Here is a 23,668-nt window from a genome sequence, read left to right on the forward strand (position 1 = left end):
GCCTTTCGGGCCCCACCCGCCGCAAACGGCGCTACTAGAGCCGCTGTCGCCTCGCAAACTCCGCTTGCGGCTCGGCGGCCGGGGCCGGTGGCGGGAGCTGCGCGTCTCCCCCGCCGGGTACCCGGCACCCCCGCCCCGGGCAGCCCCGCCGCATCCAGCGGCTCTCCCACCCCCACCCCCACCCCCACCCCCGCGGTGGGCCCCGCGGCACCGGCCGTGCCGAGCGGCCGGACGGCGGCAGCCGGGGAACGAATGCAGCCGCGATGCAGACACAGCCTTATCTCTGGCAGGGAACAAATACGGCGTTAATTGCAGCCTCGCTGAGAAAATTGCTATTGTTTCCAGTGAAAGGCAGGCGGCAGTTTGAAAGGGTTTATCCTCAGAGCCCTGTATCAGTTAATCTGCATCGCGGTGCCGAACTGACAGCTCCTGGGGCTGCGACGGGGTGGGGGGGTGGGGAGGTTTATGCTTCAGAAGAAAGAACAGGAGGAAGGAGATCAAGTGCGGGCTTCCCCCCCTCCCCGCCCCGCCGGCCCCGTTTCCCCCGCTCCCCGCCCGCGAGTTTCTCTCATGCCGGGGCGCATCCGGCCCCAGCGCTGGGAACCGGGGCCAGAAGGGCCTCCCGGACGCAGAAAACAACGTTTCTGGGACGTGCTCGGTGCCGAGCGGCCGTGACGTGCGAAACGCACCGCGGGCCCTGCTGCCGGAGCCGGGCGGAGCGCCCGGCACACACGCACACTCACACGGGCGCGCACACGCGCGGTGCAGGGCGCAGCGGCGCGCACGCCGCCCCGGGAGAGGGGGCGCGCAGCCACCCCCCGCGCCCAGCGGGCGGCGGGGGGGCGCGCAGGGGGGGCGCGCACAGGCGCGCACTCACACATCGGCACCCACGGAGGCTCGCTGGCTGGCTGGCTGGCTCTCACACACGCACACGCGCGCACACGCACACGCGCGCACACACACACACACACACACGCAGCAGCAGAGACGCGCTCCCGCTCCCTCCGTACTCCCTGCGCGCCCGGCGTTCACACCGCTTCCCGACATCGGCAGCCAAGGACCCCCCCCGCCGCTGTCCGGCCATCAGTGCCTGAGGGGGGAGGAGGAGGCAGGAAAGAGGAATAAGTCTATTAGTAACAACAACAACAAAAAAAACCCACCAACAAATCTGCACTAGCGCCTTAGTCCTCCTCTCAAACCGTCGCCTGCCTGGCATCGCCGCTCATCGGGCTGCTGTGCTGAGACTTTGTTTCAAGTAAAAAACAAACAAACAAAAAAATATATCCCAAAACAACAACAACAACAAACCCTTCGCTTGCTCAGCCACTTCCAATTTTTTTCCCCTGCAAGCTCGCTGGTTTGAGGTGGTATTTTTTGGTTTTTTCTTCTTTCCCTTCATGTGGTTGGATTTGGTGGATCCGGAGCCAAAGCTGCTTTTTTTCCTCGGTGGTGTGTGTGTGTGGCGTGCGGGGGTTTTCTCGCTGCGTTTTTTATCTTCTGCTGCTTTTTTTAATCTTGGTTTTGAACCTGAGCCGGGGAAAATGGGAAACGGTGCTTCCGACAGAAGGGGAATCTCTCCATCACTGTTGTTGGGACGTGTGCCTGTGGTGCTAGTGTTTTAGAGAAATAGCCTGACAGCTTTCGGAGTGGAAGGTAAGGGTGCCCGGGGCATTTCCATTTCCCATTTCCAGGGATTATGACTGGAGAGCTTTTAGCTTGGGATTCCGGGGTGGAGGCGGCGGAGGAGGGGGACAGGCTGTTGCTGGATAGAGGGAGAGACAGCACATACAAAATGATCTTCGCATTTACTTCAGCGCTGCAGTTTAAAAGTTAAGAGAAGTCCGTTTTGCGACAGGTCTGCTTCTCTGAGAGTAATTTCCAGCGAGACCGAGAAAACCTGAGGTTTGTGCACGATTGGGGTAATTTGGGGTGGGGTGGGGTGGGGTGTGGATGTTAGGTTAATAGGAAGTTAAAATAAGAGAAGTCAGTGGGTCTTCTTTTGGGGGAAAAAAATAAGTGGAGTGATGGCGCCGTCTATGTTCAGCTAAACTACAGTGTCGCCTAGAAAATCAGTTTGGGGAATATCCAAACTAAACGCCGGTTTGCTTTTCAGCAGAAGAGGATTCTCCCCCTTCCAAAATGGGCAACCTTAAGCCTCTGTGGCCGTTCGTTAACTCCCTCCTCCATGGAAAAGGAAGATCTTTTTAATCTGAGTGCCTAATCCTTTCAATGAGCAGATTCACTCTAGAATCTAGCAGCAGTGCAAACTAACTGAAATGCTGCCAGCACACTGAATTCGTGTGTGTGTGTGCATGTGTGTGTGTGTCATACACAGAGGGAGAGAGCGATTAGGACTATGTTGCATTTCAGTAGCCTTTCATGAACAAATGCACAACTAAAATGAGGGCTATTTGATTACGTTTCTTCATAGAAAACAGCCTAGCACTGCAGATGTCTTTATTTTTCTAGTGCAAATATTACACAGGATGAGAAAAGTTGGAGCCTTTTCTCCTTTTCAAACAGAAAAGCAACTAAGCCCCCTTTTTACTTCCCAGATTATAAAATTAATCCTTTTTCATGGGTGAAATACCTAATTTAGATACTTATTGTCACATTGGCTTTCAACGCCTACACCATCCTGAACAACACTGCGCAGAACTGCATTGCCTGCAAAGTGCTTCAGCAAAGGGAAAATTGTTTCCAGAATTCCCAATAAGTTTCTTTTAAAAAAAAAACCTTAAATGCTGTACCGACCCTATTTGGAGAAGAAGGACCATGTTGTTCATTGAGATGGATGCTCAGAAAGGAGAAAACCTGACCATGTGGATAGACCCAGCAGCAGCTCTGCTTTTTTAAAAAACCTCCACTAATAAAGGGGGTTAGAGCTGGTGCTGCTTTGCCCGTTTCAAGATTCAGAGTTTGAATTATAATCTAGGAGATACGAAAATCTCTTCAAGGGAGCTTAATCCAGTGATTTGCTGTGTGTTACGCAATGGGAGACAGAAGATGCCTTGCTGTTTGGTGAGGAAATGAAAAGCTAGGCAGAGACACAGATCAAAACTCAGTAACAGTGCCTCTGTGTGTATGTCTGCCTCTGCTTACAGAGCAACAGTGGAAGAGACTGCTGTCTAGAGAGTTTTGAAATTAGGTTGGCATCACTCCTGTCTGCTTACATTTAAAAGCTGAAGGTGAAAGCTACTCATTTGTGAGAGATAAGCAACTTCGCAAAGGTTAATGCTGAAATCATTCCATTCGAATTTTTGGGATAACATTACACAGGTAAATATAACTAAGGTTTGCTTTATTAACCTAGGCCACTGTTAAGAGGACAGAGCATGTGGAGGCTGTGACGGCTGACAGGTGCAGTAAAACAGCTTTATTTGGAGATACTAGCAGAGAAAATGCAGCGTGTCTTTCATCATTGAAGCGCACGTCTGCAAAACACAGGAGCTAATCAGACAGTCCAAGATATTCATAGTAAGAGGGCAAGTGCAGTCCAATAGGTGCAGAGATCCTACTGTAGCACTGCCAGCTATACAGAGCTACGGGTCGTAGATGCTAATAGTGATCCAGTTTATACATCCTTAGAGGCTGAAGCACACTGAAATTATTATCTTAAGCTGGCACTTAGCGGTAGTATCAGACCAGCACTAGTTTCATCCATCTGTCTTTGTTTCTTTTTCCAGTAGTCTCAAAATTTTATTAATACATTAATCTCAGTATTTCCTGATTTTGTAGAGACCTCTGTATACCTGGTGGCCAGGGCAAAGGCGTGTAGGCGTGTGGGAGATAATGTTCCATCTGTTAACAAATAATTGTGCATTTTGAAATTATGGCTGTAATTGTTCACAGTTACTTCTCAGACTTAATAGAAAATTAATACACCACAACAGATGCTGCTGTCTTCCATGTTGTATGCCGGTGAAATTCTGCATGTGCATATTGTATGTGCACATACATGACTACAGCAGGCTACTTATTTACTTTTTGAAGAAATAAATAAATAACTTGCCCTTTTCTTGGTCTGTCGGCTAAGGCATCTAGGTTTTTACCTAAGTTGAGCAGTTCTAGTACACGCCATGATGACTACATCCTAGACAGGAGGGGACATTCCTATTAATAATCTAATAGATGTTGTTTTTTAATTTGACTGTAGAGGACTTGGCCGTTGCGGTGGCCACGTGATGGCGCTGTGCACACGGCAGCAAACCCGTCCCTTGCGTTATAAAATAAAAATTACCTGCCCTTCTTTCTGAAAGGGGCTCTAACTGCAAGCTTGAAAACAGCTGGCTCGAATATTGGAAGGAGTTTGGTTTTCAATGCGTGTGGAATTCTACTTGCATTTTTATTTCATTTCATCTCCTGCAGGCCAAATGACATAGGATGAAGGCTGTTCGTAATTTGCTGATTTATATATTTTCCACCTATCTACTGGTTATGTTTGGATTTAATGCTGCCCAAGACTTCTGGTGTTCCACATTGGTGAAGGGGGTCATTTATGGATCGTATTCTGTAAGTGAAATGTTTCCTAAAAACTTCACAAACTGTACTTGGACGCTGGAAAACCCAGATCCGACCAAATATAGTATTTACCTGAAATTTTCCAAAAAGGACTTCAGCTGCTCCAACTTTTCCCTCTTGGCTTATCAGTTTGATCATTTTTCCCATGAAAAAATAAAGGATCTTTTAAAAAATAACCATTCTATAATGCAGCTCTGCGATTCCAAGAATGCTTTTGTATTTCTGCAGTATGATAAGAATTTTATTCAAATACGCCGCGTCTATCCTATCGATTTCCCAGGATTACACAAAAAAGAAGATGACCAAAAATCCTTCTTTGAGTTTTTGGTGTTGAACAAGGTGAGCCCAAGCCAGTTTGGGTGCCATGTGTTATGCACTTGGTTGGAGAGCTGCTTGAAATCTGAGAATGGGAGAACCGAGTCCTGTGGGATCATGTATACAAAATGCACCTGCCCTCAGCATTTGGGAGAATGGGGAATAGACGACCAGTCCCTGGTGTTGCTCAATAACGTGGTGCTGCCCCTCAACGAGCAGACCGAGGGCTGCCTGACCCAGGAGCTGCAAACCACCCAGGTCTGCAACCTCACGAGAGAAGCTAAACGGCCACCAAAAGAAGGTAGGTGCTTCTCAGAGGGGTTGGATGGGTGGGGGGTGCGGGGGGGGGGGGCAGGGGGAAGCTGAATCCCACACTGGCGTTTAGGTCCTGCTGCCGGCTCTCCTTGATACATTCATTTGACTTGTTCTCCACTCCGGCTCACCTCTAGATGAGGCGAAAGGGCTGGAGAAGATACTCACTCCCTCAGGGCTGGGAAGGCTGCATTTTAATTTCTAAACCAGCTTAACCTTCAGCATATAGTTCTGCTAAGCACTGTTGAAAGTCCTCATAAGTAGGATTCATCTGTTTTCAGCCCCCTCTTACAGTAATGCCCACAGCTGGGGAGCCAGGAATTGCTCTCCCCCCCCCCCCCACCTCTTTACTGCAACCACCTGACTACAAAATCTTGGCCCTCTTCATACGATCCCTTGACTTTGCAAGGAAAACATTTTCAAAGGCATGCGGGCAACCTGACTAAAAGACCAAAAGATTTACCATGGTCAGGACACCTGGTCCCCATGGAGCCAGACCTCAACATCTTCAAACCAAACCAAAAGCAAATGCAGTTCTTCAGGGTGAACCCGCTGCCTGAGATGCCTGGAGATGTGAGGCACTGCACAGAACTGGGACACGCTGTTTTGACCTGCTGGGAGCTCTGTGAAGGAGCCACGGGCTGCTGCACCCTTTCTCCAGGTGGCCTCAGCTCTGTATTAGTGGGGGGTGGGGTGCTGATCTGTCAGTCCCAGCAGCTGCTTTGTGTCCCTGCTGGAAAATGGGAGGTTTTAGAAGAGTGGGAAGACAGGGCATCCAGCGATTAGCACGACAACCCTCTGCCTAGCTCCTGTTTTGGCCTCCTGACATTTTGGGGAGGCTGGGGAGTGGTTTGGGGAAGGTCATTGGAGGGGATGAGAGACAGGGAAAGTGTCAGCTGAACCTAGATGGGGGGCTCTGGTTGCAACCTGTGGGCGAGGGGATCCTTCAGAGCAGCCATGCGGGAATGGGGGAAAGGGGGGATAAATCATAGAGCCCAGGGTGTTGCATTTTAATGCAGGAAATGTTCCCTGTCTCCTTGTTTTCTGCATAGCCACAAAGCTCCCAGTCTGTGCCGAGGCAGTGCCAAGCTCCCAGCCCCCCTAATAGAAGTTGCTTTGTGGAGGAATGTAACATTGACACGTTGTTAGGAGAGGATTTTCTTTAAGGGCAGCCAAGCCCCAGTGCTGTGGGAGAAGAAAAGCTGAACTTGCTCCAGCTGCCGCGGTGCCAGAGGCCGCGGGGAGGAGAGGGTGAGGGACACATCCAGTATCCCGCAGGTCAGCGCCGCGCCCAGAGCGCGGAGCCCAGGAAACGGGGCGATCCGACGTGACGGGCAAGCTCGTCTCCGGCAAAAAACGCTTCCCGAGAAGCCCGTGCGGCGGCCGGGATGGTATTTAACGTCGTTTAGAGCTAATTAGTGCCCTGAGAGGCGGAGGCAGCCCCCGCCGCGCAGCCCGGGGCGCAGCAGGCAGAGCCGGGGCCGAGCGGGACCCCCGGGCGCTGCGCGGGGGAGGCCGCTGCCGCTCGGGGCGCTGCGCGGGTGCGCAGGGGCTCACACCGTCCCTCAGCGGGCCGCGCAAGTTAGGGGGGATGCGCTGCTCGCACGCCCTCTGCCTCCGCCGTGTGTGTCATGGGGGCGCGGGGAAGGAGAGGAGCCCGTTAGCAAATACGAACGCCACAGACCCAAAGGCGCGTAGAAGGCGCAGCCGCGCAGTGGCGGCTGCCCCGCGTTGGCAGCCCCGCGCAGGTCTGGCGGGGCCCCAGCGCTGAGAGAGTCAGTCCCGCAGCGGGAGGAAGGTGCATCCCCCGCTGCCCGCCGATTCCATCCCAAGGTACCACCTGGCTCGCGGCGCTGCGGGAGAAGGGATGTGAGCACGGCGGGTGCTCGGGCCGCTGCCGGCCTTCCTACCGGTCGCAAAAATGTGCCGAGTTCTAGGGGGATGCGTGTCTCGCAGTCAAAACACGTATTTCCGAAAAGAGCTTTGTAGAAAGGACAAAGGAAGCTTAGGGCAAACACTGCCCCCCCCCCCCCATCTCCCCAGCTTAAATTTGAAACTCATTTCCAACATAATTTGCTTCCCGTTTCTTCAGGCATATTTTAATTCTTGCTCCTACTTGTGGGTTTTCCTGGATATGAGCTTGAGAAACGGCACGGTTAGAGGGGGTGGAAATTTGTGTGGTAGGTGGGAAGTTTCCTTCACTTGTTTTTCACTGCGCTTTTTTTTTTTTTTTTTTTTTTTTTTGGTGTTCCTGAGACTTTGAACAGTAATACAATTATTTCAATGTTTATTTAATTATTTTAATGCAGTTGGAAGCTGTTCATCAGGTCGTTACTAAAAGTTATAAACAATTAGCAAATTGTACTTCTCAGTACAGACAATTGTTCTTTTACTTCTCAGTAGTAGTAATGCTTTTTGTCCTTCACTCAGTGTTTAAAGCATTTTCCCCCTTTCCTCAGACGGCAAAAAATCTGCGAGAGAGGTGTGTTCAGTCTTTGTTTTCTGTAGATAGAGTCACATTTATCAACTACATCAGTCAGTGTATTTGTATGTATAAAGCTGGTTTGTGGTTCAGTTGGAGGCTTTATTGAGGGGTTACAGTGCAGAATACTCCTGCCACAAACATAGTGGAATTCACTGCTTGTGCCAGCAAATATTTAGGCAAGAAATACAAATTTTTATGTCACAGGCAATCTGCTTCCAGTTAGATCGGCATAGGTACCAAAAATAAGGTTGACCAATAACTGAGAGAATGGTGTCTTGTTAGAGTTCACAGTGGCAATTTTAAGTACAGTTTTGTTAGTGTAAGTTGAGTTTTAAGGGACATGGAGTTGGAGTAACACTGTGAGAGTGCTTTGGACTCTGTAAAATTGTGGTTTATGAATTTGTGTATTACTTTGAGATTTGGTACTGCCATTGCCTAGCAATGACTTTCCGAAAGGAATTGCAAAGACCTGGCAGGTTTCTACAGTATTATGCATACCCTCCCATCCTTCAGATTTGCTTTCATCAAGCTTGACTGTGTGAAGTGTAAAATCTTTTTCAAAACTATTTCCAGTCACATTTTAGAACCATAATGTAAATAAAGAACATTTAGATTAAAGCCTACTGTTTCTTTTTTGAACTCTGATATTTTTTTACAATTTTGATTGTGATAAATGGCTTTGGAAAATGGATGAAAGTATTTTTCCTTTTTTAAAAAAAGTGTTGCATTTTACAAAAGATGTGACAAGTATACAATGGATGATTGTGTTTCTAAAAGTGCTGAAGTGTTGAACAATAAGGAACTAGGAACTAGGTCAAAAAAGGAAGCTGTAACTATTATTTTTTTAATAAAATGGTTTGGAAATACGTGGTTTAATCAGCATTTCTTCCAAAGGCAGATCATCTTCACTGTCACTGATTAAAGCAATATTGAAAATCACCACATCTTTACTAAGACCCAGTTTCATTGTATCTTGATCCTTTTCCATAGCCTTACATCTGAGGTGCTTAGCCTGGATCAAAGCACTAGGAAATAGATCTCAATGAACATTCTGGCAGGGTCCTGAATTTAAGGGCTCAAGCGAATTTGTCCTCTTGATCTTCAGTGCGGTGACTGAAGTATCTCATGAAGTTTCTGTCAGTAAGACAGGGCTCAGTTCCAACTTTAGTGGGCCTGTAAAACCTTTGCATGTAGTCAGTCCATACAATTTTATGAATGATGACAATAACAATGCAAAAACTTCTTTTCATGTTGTGACCATTACAAAGCCATAATATTATTGTGGGGTTTTATAAGAGTTACTTAGAAACTGAAGAGAGTTTTCCCCTGTTTTACTGCCGCATCTGACAGAGTCCCTCATAAAGCAATGAAAATAATTCTTTCAACCTCTTACTTCAATCCAACAGAAGAAAAGAAGAGAGGGGTTATTCACATTAATTAAATCTTGGCATTTGGAGTTCCAGGCTTAATCTTGTATATCTTATTCAGCCAGTCTAAAATAATTTTAGTGGGGATTTTTTAATATGCTAGAAATATAGCATTGGTCTACTATGTCACAAATTCTAACAGCTCACTGTGTACCAGCATTTCAGTATTCAGCAACTGATTTATTTATTTTTTCCTGATTTCAGATCTGAAAAAAAACCACCCCAAAACACCAAAAAACCCCAGGGATATCTTAAGAGGTTTTACTATAATAAATGTCTCTTTAAAACAATAATTTATTACACGTTGAATAATAGTAAGATGTAGGATGCAGTCAGTTGGCTCCATCAGAGGATTTAAACTGTTAAATCAGTGCAGAACTTGTCTAGGAAGATCAAAAATTACAAAACAGAGCCTCACAACTATACACTTCTATAATTAGTGCAACAACTATATTAAAGAAAAATTTAGAGAATCCAAAATAAATAAAACTGTTTTCCAGAATATTGAAAGAGTACAGCAACATACTTGGAGGACTCTTGATAGTTTTTATATCCTGCTGCTTATGATTCTTTTATCTGTGAGTTCAAGGGGACATAGGAAGATGAGCACTAATGGAAGAACAGGCTCTAATTTTGTGTTAAAGCTATTTTTTCATTACAACTTATAAAATATTGTTTAAAAACATAAAAATTATACACTAAAATAACCTGTTACTGTGCAGGTTATGAGCAGTTTGATCTCAGTGAAAATCTGGAATGTAAAGAAAAATTATTTCACTTTGAATAACTTTTTACATTAATATTGTTCCTCTTAAAATGTTCATGGCCAAAATCGTCATAGAAACTCTCATAAAATTAGTCAGAGACATTGTGTTTCTTCTTTATGGGTTTGGTTCCCAGTTGAAGGAAATGTTTCAAAATCTATGGATTTCAGGATGCTTCATGTAATGCCCTTTTGGACTTACTTTGATAAAAGAAAATGATCACCTGAAATGTTTATATTCTTAGTCCATATTTGGGTCACTTTGGACCATTCATAATAGGATGCTTTATCAGAGCCATGCAAGTTTGATTTCAGATTCTTTTTTTGAAGTGATGCACTGCAGAAAAAGCATTAATGATCAGAATCTTTCTTAATCAATAAGCCCTACCTTGAGTTTCAAGGATTATATGCTCTTATCAGTAATGATTGTACTTCAGTTTGTGCTGTATTGATCATTTCCACCTGATTTACTTCAGTAAACTATGAAACTTCTTGTTTTGAAGTAAAGTTTAGAAGTCTGTGCACAAAAGTAATCAGCACTTCACATGCAGACTGAATTTGGTAGGATTTGGATCAACCTATAAGTGAATTTTCTGATACCTTCAAAAAGGGAAATACCCAATTTCCTTTACAGTAGGAAAAGCCTATATAAATGTTTTTTCTTCCAGTTATTTAAATGCTTTATTAGTAAGTATATTTGGCTGCTTATATGTGTGTCTGAGTGGTAATTCTTTGGTATCACAGATTCTATCAGTATTTTATTCAGCACTCCTCACACTAACAAGATGACATATTACTTATTTTGTGGGAAAGGTCAGCCGGCTGCAGCAAGTGTTTGCTCTGCCTTCAGCGAAATCACAAATGTACTGTACAAGATCTGAATGCTGGTTTTTCATGAGCTCATTGCTTGCTTAAAACATTCATCACTTAAATGAAGTAGTATGTTGGAAGCTGTGTTATAACCAAGACCAGGATTTCTGTTCCCCAGGCTGCCATTTTTGCTTGAATTAAACCTCTGTTTGTGGGCATTATTGCACATCAGACATTGTGGAGACCTGCTCTCAGCTGGGGATGAGTGCTGCTAGAGACTTCCACTCTAAAGCACAGGGCATGAATAGGAACCAGTGATAAAGAATGGGGAAGATATGCAAAGAAATTAAGTGTTCAGACTGAAGTCAAAATGCATCCAGGTTAGAAGCAGGATTCTGACTCTTTTATTGCTGGCTCCGGTGAGCAAGTACTTGATACTTGTACCATCAAATATTTCAGACCAGTCATGCCTTCCTTGACTTTCTTGTACCAGTAAGCTATGCCTTTTGTCTTCAGATACTTCTATTACACTTGTTATGGGTGGGCAGAATATACAATGTTTACTGTATTTTAGACTTTGTCCTCTGATTTGCTTGTGCTTCTGAAAAATGTGGAAGTGTTCACATGTAGAACAGCCATTAACAGAAGTTAATGGTGATTCTGTTTACATAGTGGGATTTCAGTTATTAGGTCTCAGTGACATTACATGGAATTATATTATGACATAATGCAGGTACTGCATTTCTTATTATTATGCAGTGGTTTATATCTACGTATTTATATTTTATGCATTTATATAATACAGTGATTATATGATCTATTACATTTAATGTGTTCTCCTGTGCTGTTTTTAAAGCAATTTATCCTCTTCTGTTCAAATCTATCCATATTGCTGTTTTGTTTAGTCTTCTATTTGCAAAAGCATGGAAAAATCTGCTTTGTGTGTTGATATACACAGAGGAATTTTCAGATGAGACTTTCTTTTCTCTTCTTAGGGAATTAATTTTATGAAGTTTATTCAGTTGTGTTTTATCAAAGGATTCAAACTCAAAGTTTTTGTAGCTCTCAAATTGAAGTTTAGCTGTTCATTTATAAATATGCAGTAATTGTAATAAAACAAAGGTCACTGCAGAATTCCATTGAGCATTATTTGCATTCACTGTAACAAGAAATATAAAATGCTCTTTAGGATAGAGAAAGTTGTACATGATATAAAGTACAAATTTACAAATTATGCATCATTGATGTATGAATATTTCAGAGTTGGAGCCCTTACTGATGCTAGTTAAATCTCAAGAGGAAGACAGTCAAATTTTTCAAAGTCATTCTCAGTTTTATTAATCCCTTACCAAAGTTATGAATAAAGTTTTTGTCAGTCTACTGACACATTTTTCTGATGGACTAGCCACCATCAGAATTAATAAAAACAATCTATAATAACAGTGTATGAGACCAGTGTTACGCTACTCTGCAAAGGCCAAATCATTGTCCTTACTCAAGGCAAATTCCCCATGCTATCAATATAATTTGGTCTAAATGAATATTAGATTAGAGCCCACAAAAGAGACATGAAACAATGGTAGCATGTGTTCCTTCTACCAAAAGCAAATTGTTTCATAATTTGTATTAATTAAGGGTTTTTTCTCTGTAATTTTACTTTTTAAACCATCCTTGACATTTAGTTGAGTGAAGCAGATGCACTTAAAAAAACCAACTTTGTAACTGCTCACTGTCTTTCTTTCTTTTTTAGCTGGTTAGCCTATCTCTTTATGCGCTGCACTTCGGTTTCTTGGTTTTCTTCTTAATTTTCTGAAGGGACAACAGGGCATATGACATACTCAAATTAGTATTCTTTGATGGTGCTGAAAATGTGTGCAACTGAAATTTGGAAGCAAACTATTTTCAGTTTTTCAGTTCAAATTTCATTTATATCTCCTTGACGTGGCAAAACCACAACAAAAACAGAAACTTTGAATACCATCCATTTTTTGGTAGCTTGATAGAAAACTGATGACAATAGGGAGAGCAGTGTGTCATCCTTTTTTTGGGCAGTTTTCACCAAATTTGCTCTTTTTTATTCAGTTGCAAAACACTTTGGGAGCTGACTTTGGTTCCTGCTCATCTTCATGTACTGCTAGTTCATTCATCAGTTATGCAGAGACAGTGTCTGTTTATAGCATGGATAATAATTTTCAGCCATAGCTGATAGTTGTGTGCTATTGAGCAGCTTTGCTGAAGGATGATTGGGAGGCTGAAGGATCAAAACAGCAATTCTCCAATGGAATTAGCCATGGAAAATGATTAACAGGCCTTCTAACCTTACTGCTTCTAACTGGCATTGCAAATACCTTATTTTAAGTGGGAATTTGTTAACCAGTGTCATCAACTGAGGTATGTTACCACCTGTTGCTTGTGAGAATCTGGGACCCCATTGCTGCAGAGATGGCTCTGGCCTCACTCCTTTCTCTTTGCTGAGCCATTTCAGCACACCAGCCAAGCAGAAAACTACTGACCTTGAGGTTTTTTAGTTAGATTATCTTGATGCTGTGTGTGTTATGATGGCCCAGCCAAGCCTCCATCAGTACCAAAAAGCGGCACAAGAAAGAGCTGGAGAGGAACAGTGGTACTGGCTCAGCCAGGTTTAGATTTGCTTTGGAAAAAAAAAAAAAAAAAGTTTTTTGATAAAGTGGTTAATACCCATTACCCTTGCCCACTCTTTTGCATATGTTAGCAGCCAGTTACATCATACTGTGTTTCTAGGCAGCTGTACCAGGTTTGGTTACAATATTACTGGCCAACCCTTCAAAACAGAGTCCAAGATACATGTTCATTCAGGGCTTCCTGCTGACCATTAAAGAGTGGTGCAGATTTCTGTGAAAGTGTACACAGAGTGCTCAGGGATGAGCCTGTGAAGCCCTTGGAACTCATTCCTGTAGTGCAGCTAGAAAGAGCTTAAATTACAGATTAGAAAATCAGGGAATTGAATTCATGCTATTTATTGGTTATGAGGAATAATATTGTACATCCTTTATGCAAGAACACTTTCTCCTGAAAGGATTTTGGAAAATCTTAAGTCTGAAGATTTAATGTGGAATATTTCTTTGAATCCTAAATTATTCACTTTTTCTTATACGGTATTTGCTTCTCTACCCTACCAATATATTATTTGCAGTCCCTTCTGTACTGTATGCATAGAAGATTTCAACTGTCTGCAAAACTGGGTACTTCAGTTTGAGCTATAACAAGTTATTGTTTTTATCCTTGGAAGTGTTTTGGGTTGGTGGGGTTTTTTTGTTTGTTTGGTTGGTTGGTTTTTGTTTTGTTTTTTTCTCTGGCATTGGCTGATATCTGCAGTGATTGGCACACATACAGATGCTCCAGTACTGGTGGGTTTGAAGGTTGATAGATGTGCTTCATACTGACAAAGGAAAGGAGGAAAAATGTTTAGCACTGCAGGTGTAATGTGAGTACAGAGCCTAGTCCAGCTGGTCCCGTCTGCACCAAATGTCTAGGAAACCACTAATATAGAGAGTCTCATGAAGGTTCACTCTCCTTCGAAGGGAGGGGGGTGCCAAGGCTGGGATATTAGCCAACCCCAACACCTGATAAAGTTGTGGGAGTTATGTACAGGGCCATAGGGCTTCAGCTGATTACGCTGTTATTTGGGTTCATAAATGCAATAGATACAAGTTTCACCTCTTGAAGCAGAATTGTGATCAGAAGAAAAGTTTGATAGTTATTGTACTGGGAGAATGTAATAGACTTAAAAATAATTGGAGCCAGGCCTGCAACCGATGTTTTCCTGTCTTGTAAATTAATATTCAAATGATTACATATTTGTTCTCTTTAGTCAACTGAGTTTTTAATTTATCCACAAAAACTGAGGCAGCCTCAAATCTGGGAAAAATCAAGAGTATTCCTGTTCCTTGACTGGACAGAGCCTTCTGAGAAGAGGTGCAAGTGACTCTCAGGAGTCTGCTACTTCTCACAGCTAAGGCAGTGCCCAGGCCCTTGTGTGCATCTAGGGCATGTTGCTTATGGCTCTTAGACATCAGCAGGTGTGGGCTGCCCTGGGAGGAACACTTTGGAGGTCCTCATTTTGGATGTAGGCCTTGGAAGTGATGATGAGGCATGCAAATTTATTTGATTTCTTTTGAAAATACAACTTCTGTGCATCACTTTCCCCATGGTATTGTTATGATAGTACTGCCTTGCCTTCTGGTGATATTATGAGGATAAGTACATCAAAGTTTACAGTTTGCTCAGTAGTCAGTGTCATACAGGTACTTAAAATATATAGATTATGCCATCTCTGCTAAACCCCAAATATTTTTTTCCCCATAGCTCTGATGAAAATCAAACCCGTGTTGGCTTCAGGTATTTTCTGGTGCTTGAAGTGAAAGTGTGATTTTATTGGCTGTTTTTCAGATGAACTATATGAAGGGAATGAAGGACTCTTATGTTTATATATCTCCTATTTCATGCTTTTAAGATTTTAGATAATGGATTTTTGTCCATGTGAAATTGAAATGTTGCAAAGAACAGAATTTGGTCTGATAACATAACACAGACAGTAACTATACAATAAAAGAATTTCTATCGTAAATAAGACATGAGGGGGAACCCAAGTGTGCCGTGATGTAGCATCTAAATATTTTTCAGACACGACTAAATTCCTGCTTTTGTGTTGACTTGTACATAATTAATCATATTGAATCAAAAGGATTATTCATGTAAATGGGATTTAATTAAAAGCAGGTTTACCAGTAAATACCCTCAACTGAAAATGTGGGTACCTTAAATATATCTAAACAATATTAAAAGAAGAAACTAATATTTTGTTACTAACAATATTTTCTGTAAATATTATCAAACAAATTAATTATAAAATAAATGAAAACAAATATCTATCAAATAGATCAATATCAAAAAGTAATAAATTAATAACAAATTTCCTACAGAAGGACTGTCTTACATAAATTGAGCAAATATTCTTTGTTCTTGTTATCCTAGAACCTAGTTTTTTGCAGTTCCTGGACCTGCACTGTCTTAACTGATCATCAGTGTAGTCTTCATTAGCTCTGGGATCCCCAGTGCCATCCCCTGCCCCTCGCTGACCCGGCCAGACCTCTGCCCCTGCCACTGCATCCAGTGTCTCCTGCTCGGACACCTCTGCTCTCAAACAATTCTCTCATTGCCAGGACTGTGCTCTTGTTCATTTAATCATTGTGCTGGGATAATAAGTATGTCATTCTGTACAGAATAACTGTTTGTTGCTACCATCCATAAAAAGAATATGGTTCTACAATGATAAGCAAAAATTAAACAAATCAGGCAATACCTGGCTGGTCATTAAACAGGCTAAACAAAGCTCCAGGAAAAACAAGAGAAGTTCAGACAATACTTGACATATCCTGAGGCTTCTTAATGGCAACAGCAGTGCTGTGTTTGTAAGGATACAGGGCTACACTAAAAAACGTTTATAGAATTAACTGGCAAGAATGACACTGGTTATCATCACTGTACTTTTTTTTTTTTTTTTCTTCTGTTGAATGTGTTCAGGAGCTGCCATGGAATTTGTTACAAAATGTCAGTAGTCTAAAGCCTGCGGGTTTTTTTTCAGCATTAGATAAAAGAAAAAGTAGTATCACCTTATTGATTTATATTTGACAAATGGTATCACACTAGACACGTCTGGATAAAAACAGATGACTTTAGGAGCAGTTGGCTGATGTTTGGCTATGACTGACACAACTACAACAGGAGTAATAGATGCTTCTTAGTTCTTGTTTTTGTGTAAATTTAGAGTTGTATTTATCTCTAAATTTTTCCTTTCACAAAACATTTTAAATATATGATACGTATTTAAACACAAAGTTAACAGTCATTTAAGATGACAGCCACTGTCAGGGAGTTTCTTCCTAAGAAGGAGAAGGCATTAAATTATGAAGTACTGGGAGATAATATGTATTGTATTATGAGCTGTGGAAGAATATCTGGCCCTGAAGGATGTAAGTATACATAGTAAAGGTTATCAAAAAACATGACAAAAAGATCATCTTTAACAACAGAATTTATAATTTACTTAGATCGCATAAGGTGAGAAATGCAAAAGCAAGCATGTAGGATGTTTTGATCATCTACCAAAACACTGTCCAGCAATTACTAGATTTCAGAGATTGGCAACTGCCATTTTTTAAAATCCTAACTGAATACCTTACAATAATGCTGTGGCACAGTGTCAAAGGATTTGTTTTACTTTTCTAAGGTCTGTTTTCTATTGTGGGTGTACACTGACCACAATATTTCACTTCAAACAGTTGGGTATGGAAGATCTTAGGGAATCATTTTGTATTAAAATCCGTGCGGATCTTTTCAGTGATCTGGTTGCTATTTTTCTGGCTAAGAGAGATGTCAATTAAAAAATAGAAGTTATTTTGCTAGCAGCACAGAACATTGTGAATTGTATAGCCCTATTAACATGGATCTTTGTTGCATGTCTGATACCAGCCAAGGATTTAAAAGTCTTGTCCATTCAGTCTTTTCCTCAGAGCTTAGTTATCATTACAAATTTTGAGCTTGTTTTGTGGCTACTTATGGTCTTTGTGCATTTTAAGGATAAATACTGTTAATTGATCTTTTCTGGCAAATTAAGGAGAGTCCCTGTGGTATTCTGGAGAGAAGTCTATGCAGACCTTTATGCAGGGAAAAAATTAGATTCCAGAACAGCTGAAAAGCTGAAAATTTAGAAAGTATTTGTGTCTGTTATATGGATTAATTCAAAAGGCATAAGTAAATTAAACACTGGAGACTAAACATAGGGTGCACTGGAGATTTCGTGAAGTAAAAAAGTACTGGAGTTGTTAAATCTCTTCTATTCAAAGACACTATTGCGATATGACACCAAGATGGTGTCTGGTACTGTGATGTAGTCGGGAAGCCTGCCATTTCAGGACAGGGATCCTTTTGGCTTGCAGACGAAAAGACCCCTGGTATTTTCCTTTGTTCCTTTGGCAGACACACGGCTCATGGTAGTAGTGATGTGCTGGTGAAGACACAAAGTGCTGTGTTGATCAGAGAATACATTATGTGCATGCTAACTTGAAGGGCGATCACACACTGTTCCTCTTATAAGACAGACCCTCAGGCCACAAAGTCCATTTCAGCATATTTGCTATTTGTAACTTGTAGCTTTCTGTTAGAAACTGCCACATTGCCCTGATGGAGCTCACAGTTAAATACTCAGCAGGCTTCTTGGTTTTTCTCTTGGTCTCCCTGAGCATTGTCGTGTGTCTAGGTTGTTAGCTATTTACATTACTCTTTCAGCTAAACCCTCAGATTTTCCAGAAGTTTGCACTTCCACAGAACTCCGGTCTTATTAGTACTCTTAACCTTACAGTTTATCCCTTCTGGGGTATAAAATAGGTGAAGTAAACACAGAAGCTCTGTAGGAATTACAAATGAAAAAAAATCAACCAAAACAAACCAAAACAAAACAAAGTATTTCAGCTAGCTCAAGAAATGCACAAGCTTGGACAAAGAAACAGAATCCCTGTATTTAATTCCCTGGTTTTATTTCCTCATCACTCCAGTCACACAACCAGTTGAAGCTGAAGGTCTGTGAAGAGTCCAGTACTCCCAGCTTTATGCAGTACTTTGCATGTGATTCCTCTGTGTCATGAATTCTTGCCAAATCTGGTTTGTTTTCTCCCATTGCTCTGTGCCATCATCTTCTACTGGTTTTCTCCATTGGTTTTATGCACAAAAATGGTCTCAGTCATAAAAGGCAGGATATGCCTTCCAGCCCACGCCCCATTAATTTCTTCAAGTCCCATTACTGCTGTGATGGTAGAGTGCAGGAAACCAAATTGTAGTGGGTGAAGCTAGGAATTAAATGTGTATGTTGCCCAGAGCCTGCCCTCAGTCAGGAAGCGCTTCAACCACCGGTACAGAGCGGGGTTTCCTCTGAGTTGCTTCTGCTGACCCCATAAATCTTGCTTTGTTATTTCTTGCAGTGCTGTAGTTTCATGGGAATATCAGAACGCACCAATGCTTAATGTGAGCCTTTGCCTGCTAGTGAGGGCAGTATCCCAGGAAAGAGAAAATATGGGCTTAAGTTTCCTCAGGCTAAGGATGACCATGAATTTCTATGTCCTCCTCCTTAAGAGATACTTACTTTAAGTAGCGTATTCGTATGTGAAAGGTGTATTCTACCTTTTTCCATAGCTGGTATTTTTGAATAAAAGTGAGCAAAAAGTCTTTGGGTTCAGCTCAGTAATCTCTGAAGTATATAGCATTGCCCAAGGGTGTGTAGAGGTTTGGTTATCAGCAGGTTAGATGCCTTTTGCTGGCACACAGCAGACTTATGTGGTCATCTACATCCCCAACCAGGCTTGAAGAGGGAACAAAGTACAGTATGCAGTCCCAGAAGCCTTTATTCAGGCCCATTGGGAACAGGAGTGTCCTCACATAGGCTCTTCAGGAGCTAATTCCAGGGCATCTGCACTACTTGCTTGAAATGAAGCTTCCAGTTCTGCTCAGTCCCCTTTTAGACACCAAAGCAGGTATCTAGAACATGTACAAATACTGAGAGTTAATCCGTTTGCAGTAACCTTGAGGATTTTCATGATGTTGCTTGTCAACCTTTTCTTTTGTTAGTATTTAATTTCCACTGATCCCAGTAGGACTGAAGGCAAGGTGAGCCAGAGATTCTTTCATGTTATCTGGTTTTGGGTTCTTGTCATTTTAAGCACAAGAACTACTAGAAAGTGCCACACACACTCTTAAAAATGGAATTCTCAGTAAAATCTCTGGATTTTTTTTATAATAAGCATTCTTTTTATTGTTTATATGAAAGCACATTTACAAGTTGGTCGCTCATCGGTGTAAGAAACACAAAGGTACAGGTTTTATTTAATCAAGATTTTACTTTTCCTATTGCTGTGGTTTCACTGTCACAAATGATTACTACATTTTTAATAGATTTGCCATGTGTAAATGCATTGAAGTCTACTCAAATGTGGCAATACCTTAATCAAAATGACACAAGAAGTCTTTGAAATCACATGAATTATAAACAACATTGAAATACTTTTCATTTGTGAGTACAAATGTGTAACAAATATGATTAAAACAAATAATTCAATGTATGTTTTACATTTTCTTGTTTAGATTATTTATAATAAACCACACAATAAGCTCAGAGAACTGGAAATAATTGTCTGCATAGAGACAATTGTATCTAATGATGTCATAAATCATTTACACTTTCATTTGGAGGATCTAGCTTAGAATCTGTTGAAATCAGTGCTTTTAACCACAGAATGACTGTGTTCCTTCTAGCCCATTGTGTCTGCAATAGTATAGAAATGCTTTAGATTGTCTCCTGGATTTTTATGGGATTGTCTTTGGTTTGAGGATTATGGAATGTTAAATACTGTTAGGAGAGAGTAATCTATGTAGGCTGGTTGTCACCTCTGCCAAAGAAACAGATGGACTGATGACCTTTCCAGGGCAGTGTTAGATCTATGTGCTTTTGAGTGACAATGGTTCTGGGACCACTTTTGCTCTCTGAGCTGTCTTTGTTCAGTTAATCTTAATTTGTAACACTGAATAGCTTTAACAACCAATCGCAGCATTATTTTATTTTACTTTTTGCGGGGTCTTGTTTTGTTCTGTATTCCAGAAAATGCTATAAATTACCCCCTCCCTTTTTTAGTTACCCTGTCTCCAGTACATTTGCTACAGCTGAATTTGTCCTAGTTCTCCCAGGTGAACATTTAGCAGTGTGAATTTTGAACTCTGGCCAGATATCATACATAAATGTCTCTGTCCACACAGGTGTCCCTAATTTTTATTTTCCAAGTTTCTTTTTTGTGTATACCACTCATTAGTTGCATGATAAGGACAACCACACAGCACTCAGTTTTATAGTACTAATAATTTTGTGTTCGATTCATGTACAAATCCATGGTAGTCTGGAACAATCAATGCCATCTCACTGAGAAATATGCAGTTATAATGGTTAAGCAAATTTCCTAATTACATTAAACTATCTACTGAATTTATATTTTTTTACTAAATTTGTGTAGATTATATCTTTCTTATTCCTTCATATGTGCAATAGATTATTTCCTGTATTTTTGCAGAAACTGTTGGCATACAGGTATCAAAAGGCGATTTATGCCTCCCCCAGTAAGTCTGGGAAGTTCATGAGAGCAACAGGATCCTTGTTTCTGAGCCTACCCTCAACCATTTCAAGACTAATAAAATAAATTAACTAAGTGCTGCTGTTCTTTGTAGCAGTCCTTATATATTTCTCCCTTTAGAAAAAATGTTTGTAAACATGTAAGCTTTACATTCTTAAAAAAATTATGCTCTGAATAGATAGAATATACTTAAAATGTTAGAACTAGGAAACCTCTGGAAAACATTAGTAAATGATGTTGAAAGCTTGAATGGTTTACAACACCAGCTGGGTGAGAACAGTTAGCTAGATGACTTTTTTGTTGCAATTTAGCTTCTAGAACTGATGGTGGTCCCTGGAAGATCACTTAAGTTAGGAGGCCATCCTCACGGTTTGGTTATATTTTAGCATTCCCCTGGTGTGATGTCATATATAGGATTCAGATTTTGGAGTGCAGTAGTCCAAGAAGACCAGAGCTCAAGCTTTCAAACTTCAGTCATGATTTACATGGAGATTTTTTTAAGGTACAAATGCATATTAAGATTTTGGTATTCTTCTATGTTTGAGAGTAGTTCATTGTGTTAATGTAATCAGATATAATAATAAATTCAAGAGATTTTAAGGGAGGTGCCTTAAGGCTATCATTTTGTCAGACCAATTTTGATGAATATATTCAAAAATACTTTTGAAATTATGTGATATAGACTCATAGATAAATTTAGGTTTGAAGGGACTTCTTAAGGTCATATACTCTAATCCCTTGCTCAGGGTAAAACCTGAGTTTGCATATTTTATTGAGCTGCATATTTTAATTCAGTCTTTTCTTTGGTTCATAGTGAGGGTTTCTCGATCCCTAATAGTTTGTACATATGTCAGTATTCAGCAAGTAGCTAGATACATAACCAGAGCTAGTGTGTATATTGTCAGTTTTGTTATACCCATCAATCACGGTAATGGTCTGTCGCTTTTTAGTTATTCTTTAACATGCTTCAGGTTGTAGTAGTCTAATTAGGAGTAAAATGATCTAAAATACAAGGACAGTGTGCAGAATGGCCAAAATAGTTAATCTGAAGAATCGCTAATAAATCATTCTAAATAAAGTTTTCTACAAATAATTCTGGCTATGTCAGCCTTAATCTGTAGATTTTTGAAACAGATTGGTATTTAGCAAGTCAGGTTCAGTGTTACCAAGAGGTGGTATTAAAAAAAAAAAAAAAAAAGTTTCTTAAAGTATTTTACATCACTCACACAAAGTGGGAGCATGTTTGCATGCTTTCCCATTCGCTTGTGATCTGTCACAGCTGTACCATGCTGCTGGTAGCTTCTGGCACTGAAAGACATGATAAGGAATCACTATTGAATACTGTTCTGGAAAGGGAAAAGAGAAAAGGCAGCCAGACAAAAATATTCAAAGTTAAAGCTTGTAGGGGAAAGATAAGGTGGTATAAAAAGAGAAATAGATTAATGCTAGCCAAAGGGGTTAAGATAATAAGGATTTTCTTACAACATCATAGGGAAAAAAACAAATACCAGAAAGACTGAAGGGGATGATATTAATCTGCTTTAAAATAGCTGAGTTAAAAAGCTTTTTTTTTAGGAATAAGAAATCAAGGGTGATTCTAAAACAATTAAAAAATAAGAAGAACTTGACAAACAAGAATAAGGTCACCTGTGGAAAACTGAATGTGCCAGAATCCAATGGTACAGGGTATATTTATCTTATACTATTAAAGTAAGTAAATAACACAGGATTGTACAATGTTTTTTTTGTTTTTTTTTTTTAATTTAATGTGGCGGGTTGACCCTGGCTAGAAGCCAGGTGCCCCAAAGCTGCTCTATCACTCCCCTCCTCAACTGTATGTCAGGGGGAGGGAAAAATATAACGAAAGGCTCATGGGACGAGATAAGGACAGGGAGAGATCACACAGCAATTACTGTCACAGGCAAAACAGACTCAACTTGGTGAAATTAATTTGATTTATTCCAATCAAATTAGAGTAGGGTAATGAAAAAACCCATAAATCTTAAAACAACTTCTCCCCACCCCTCCCTTCTTCCCAGGCTCAACTTTACTCCCAAATTCTCTACCTTCTCCCTGCCAGTGGTGCAGGGGCATGGGAAACAAGGGTTACAGTCAGTTCATCACACATTGTCTCTGCTGCTCCTTTCTGGTCGGGGGAGGCTCCTCACACTCTATCCTGCCTGGGGTCCCACCCATGGGAGACAGTCCTCCATGAACTGCTCTAACATGAGTCCTTCCCATGGGCTGCAGTTCTTCACAAACTGATCCAGTGTGGGTACCGTCCATGGAGCACAGTCCTTCAGGAACAGACTGCTCCGGTGTGTCCTGCTAGCAAATCTGCTCCAGCATGGACTCCTTTCTCCATGGGGTCACAGGTTCTGCCAGGAACCTGCCCTGGTAGGGGCTTCCTATGGGGTCACAACCTCCTTCAGGCATCACCCTGCTTTGTTGTGGGGTCTTCCCTGGGCTGCAGGTGGATACCTCCTCCACTGTTAGCCTCCATGGGCCACAGGGCCCAACCTGCCTCACCATGGGCTTCACCACAGGTTGCAGGTGAATTTCTGCTCTAACATCTGGAGCACCTCCTCCCCATCCTTCTACATTGACCTGGGTGTCTGCAGAGCTGTTTCTCTCACATATTCTTTCTCCTCTCTCCAGCTGCAATTTCAGTTGCCCAGTCTTTTTTCCCCTTTCTTCAATATATTATCCCAGAGGCGCTACCACCTCAGATGGGCTTGGCCTTGGCCAGTGGTGGGGCCAGCCTGGACCCCTAACTGGATCTGTTAGACATGGGGGAAACTTCTAGCCGCTTCACACAGAAACCACT

The 23,668-nt window shown here is 41.6% G+C and overlaps 1 protein-coding gene across 6 annotated transcripts in view; it reads left to right on the forward strand.

Moving 5' to 3' along the window:
- Positions 1-658: 658 nt before the first annotated feature.
- Positions 659-23,668, forward strand: part of ADGRB3 (adhesion G protein-coupled receptor B3) — a 466,021-nt gene continuing 443,011 nt past the window's right edge. For 2 of the 6 annotated variants that reach the window (XM_037392621.1, XM_037392626.1), the window contains exons 1-2: positions 662-1,653; positions 4,369-5,137. In XM_037392621.1, coding sequence (XP_037248518.1) covers positions 4,384-5,137 — 754 coding nt within the window. In that variant the 5' untranslated portion in view covers positions 662-1,653; positions 4,369-4,383. Of the gene's footprint in view, positions 1,654-4,084; positions 5,138-23,668 lie in introns of those variants that run through there. The other 4 variants (XM_037392627.1, XM_037392623.1, XM_037392625.1 and 1 more) reach the window with 4 other exon arrangements.

This window comes from Falco rusticolus, chromosome 6 (assembly GCF_015220075.1).
Source record: "Falco rusticolus isolate bFalRus1 chromosome 6, bFalRus1.pri, whole genome shotgun sequence".
Taxonomy (NCBI): domain Eukaryota; kingdom Metazoa; phylum Chordata; class Aves; order Falconiformes; family Falconidae; genus Falco; species Falco rusticolus.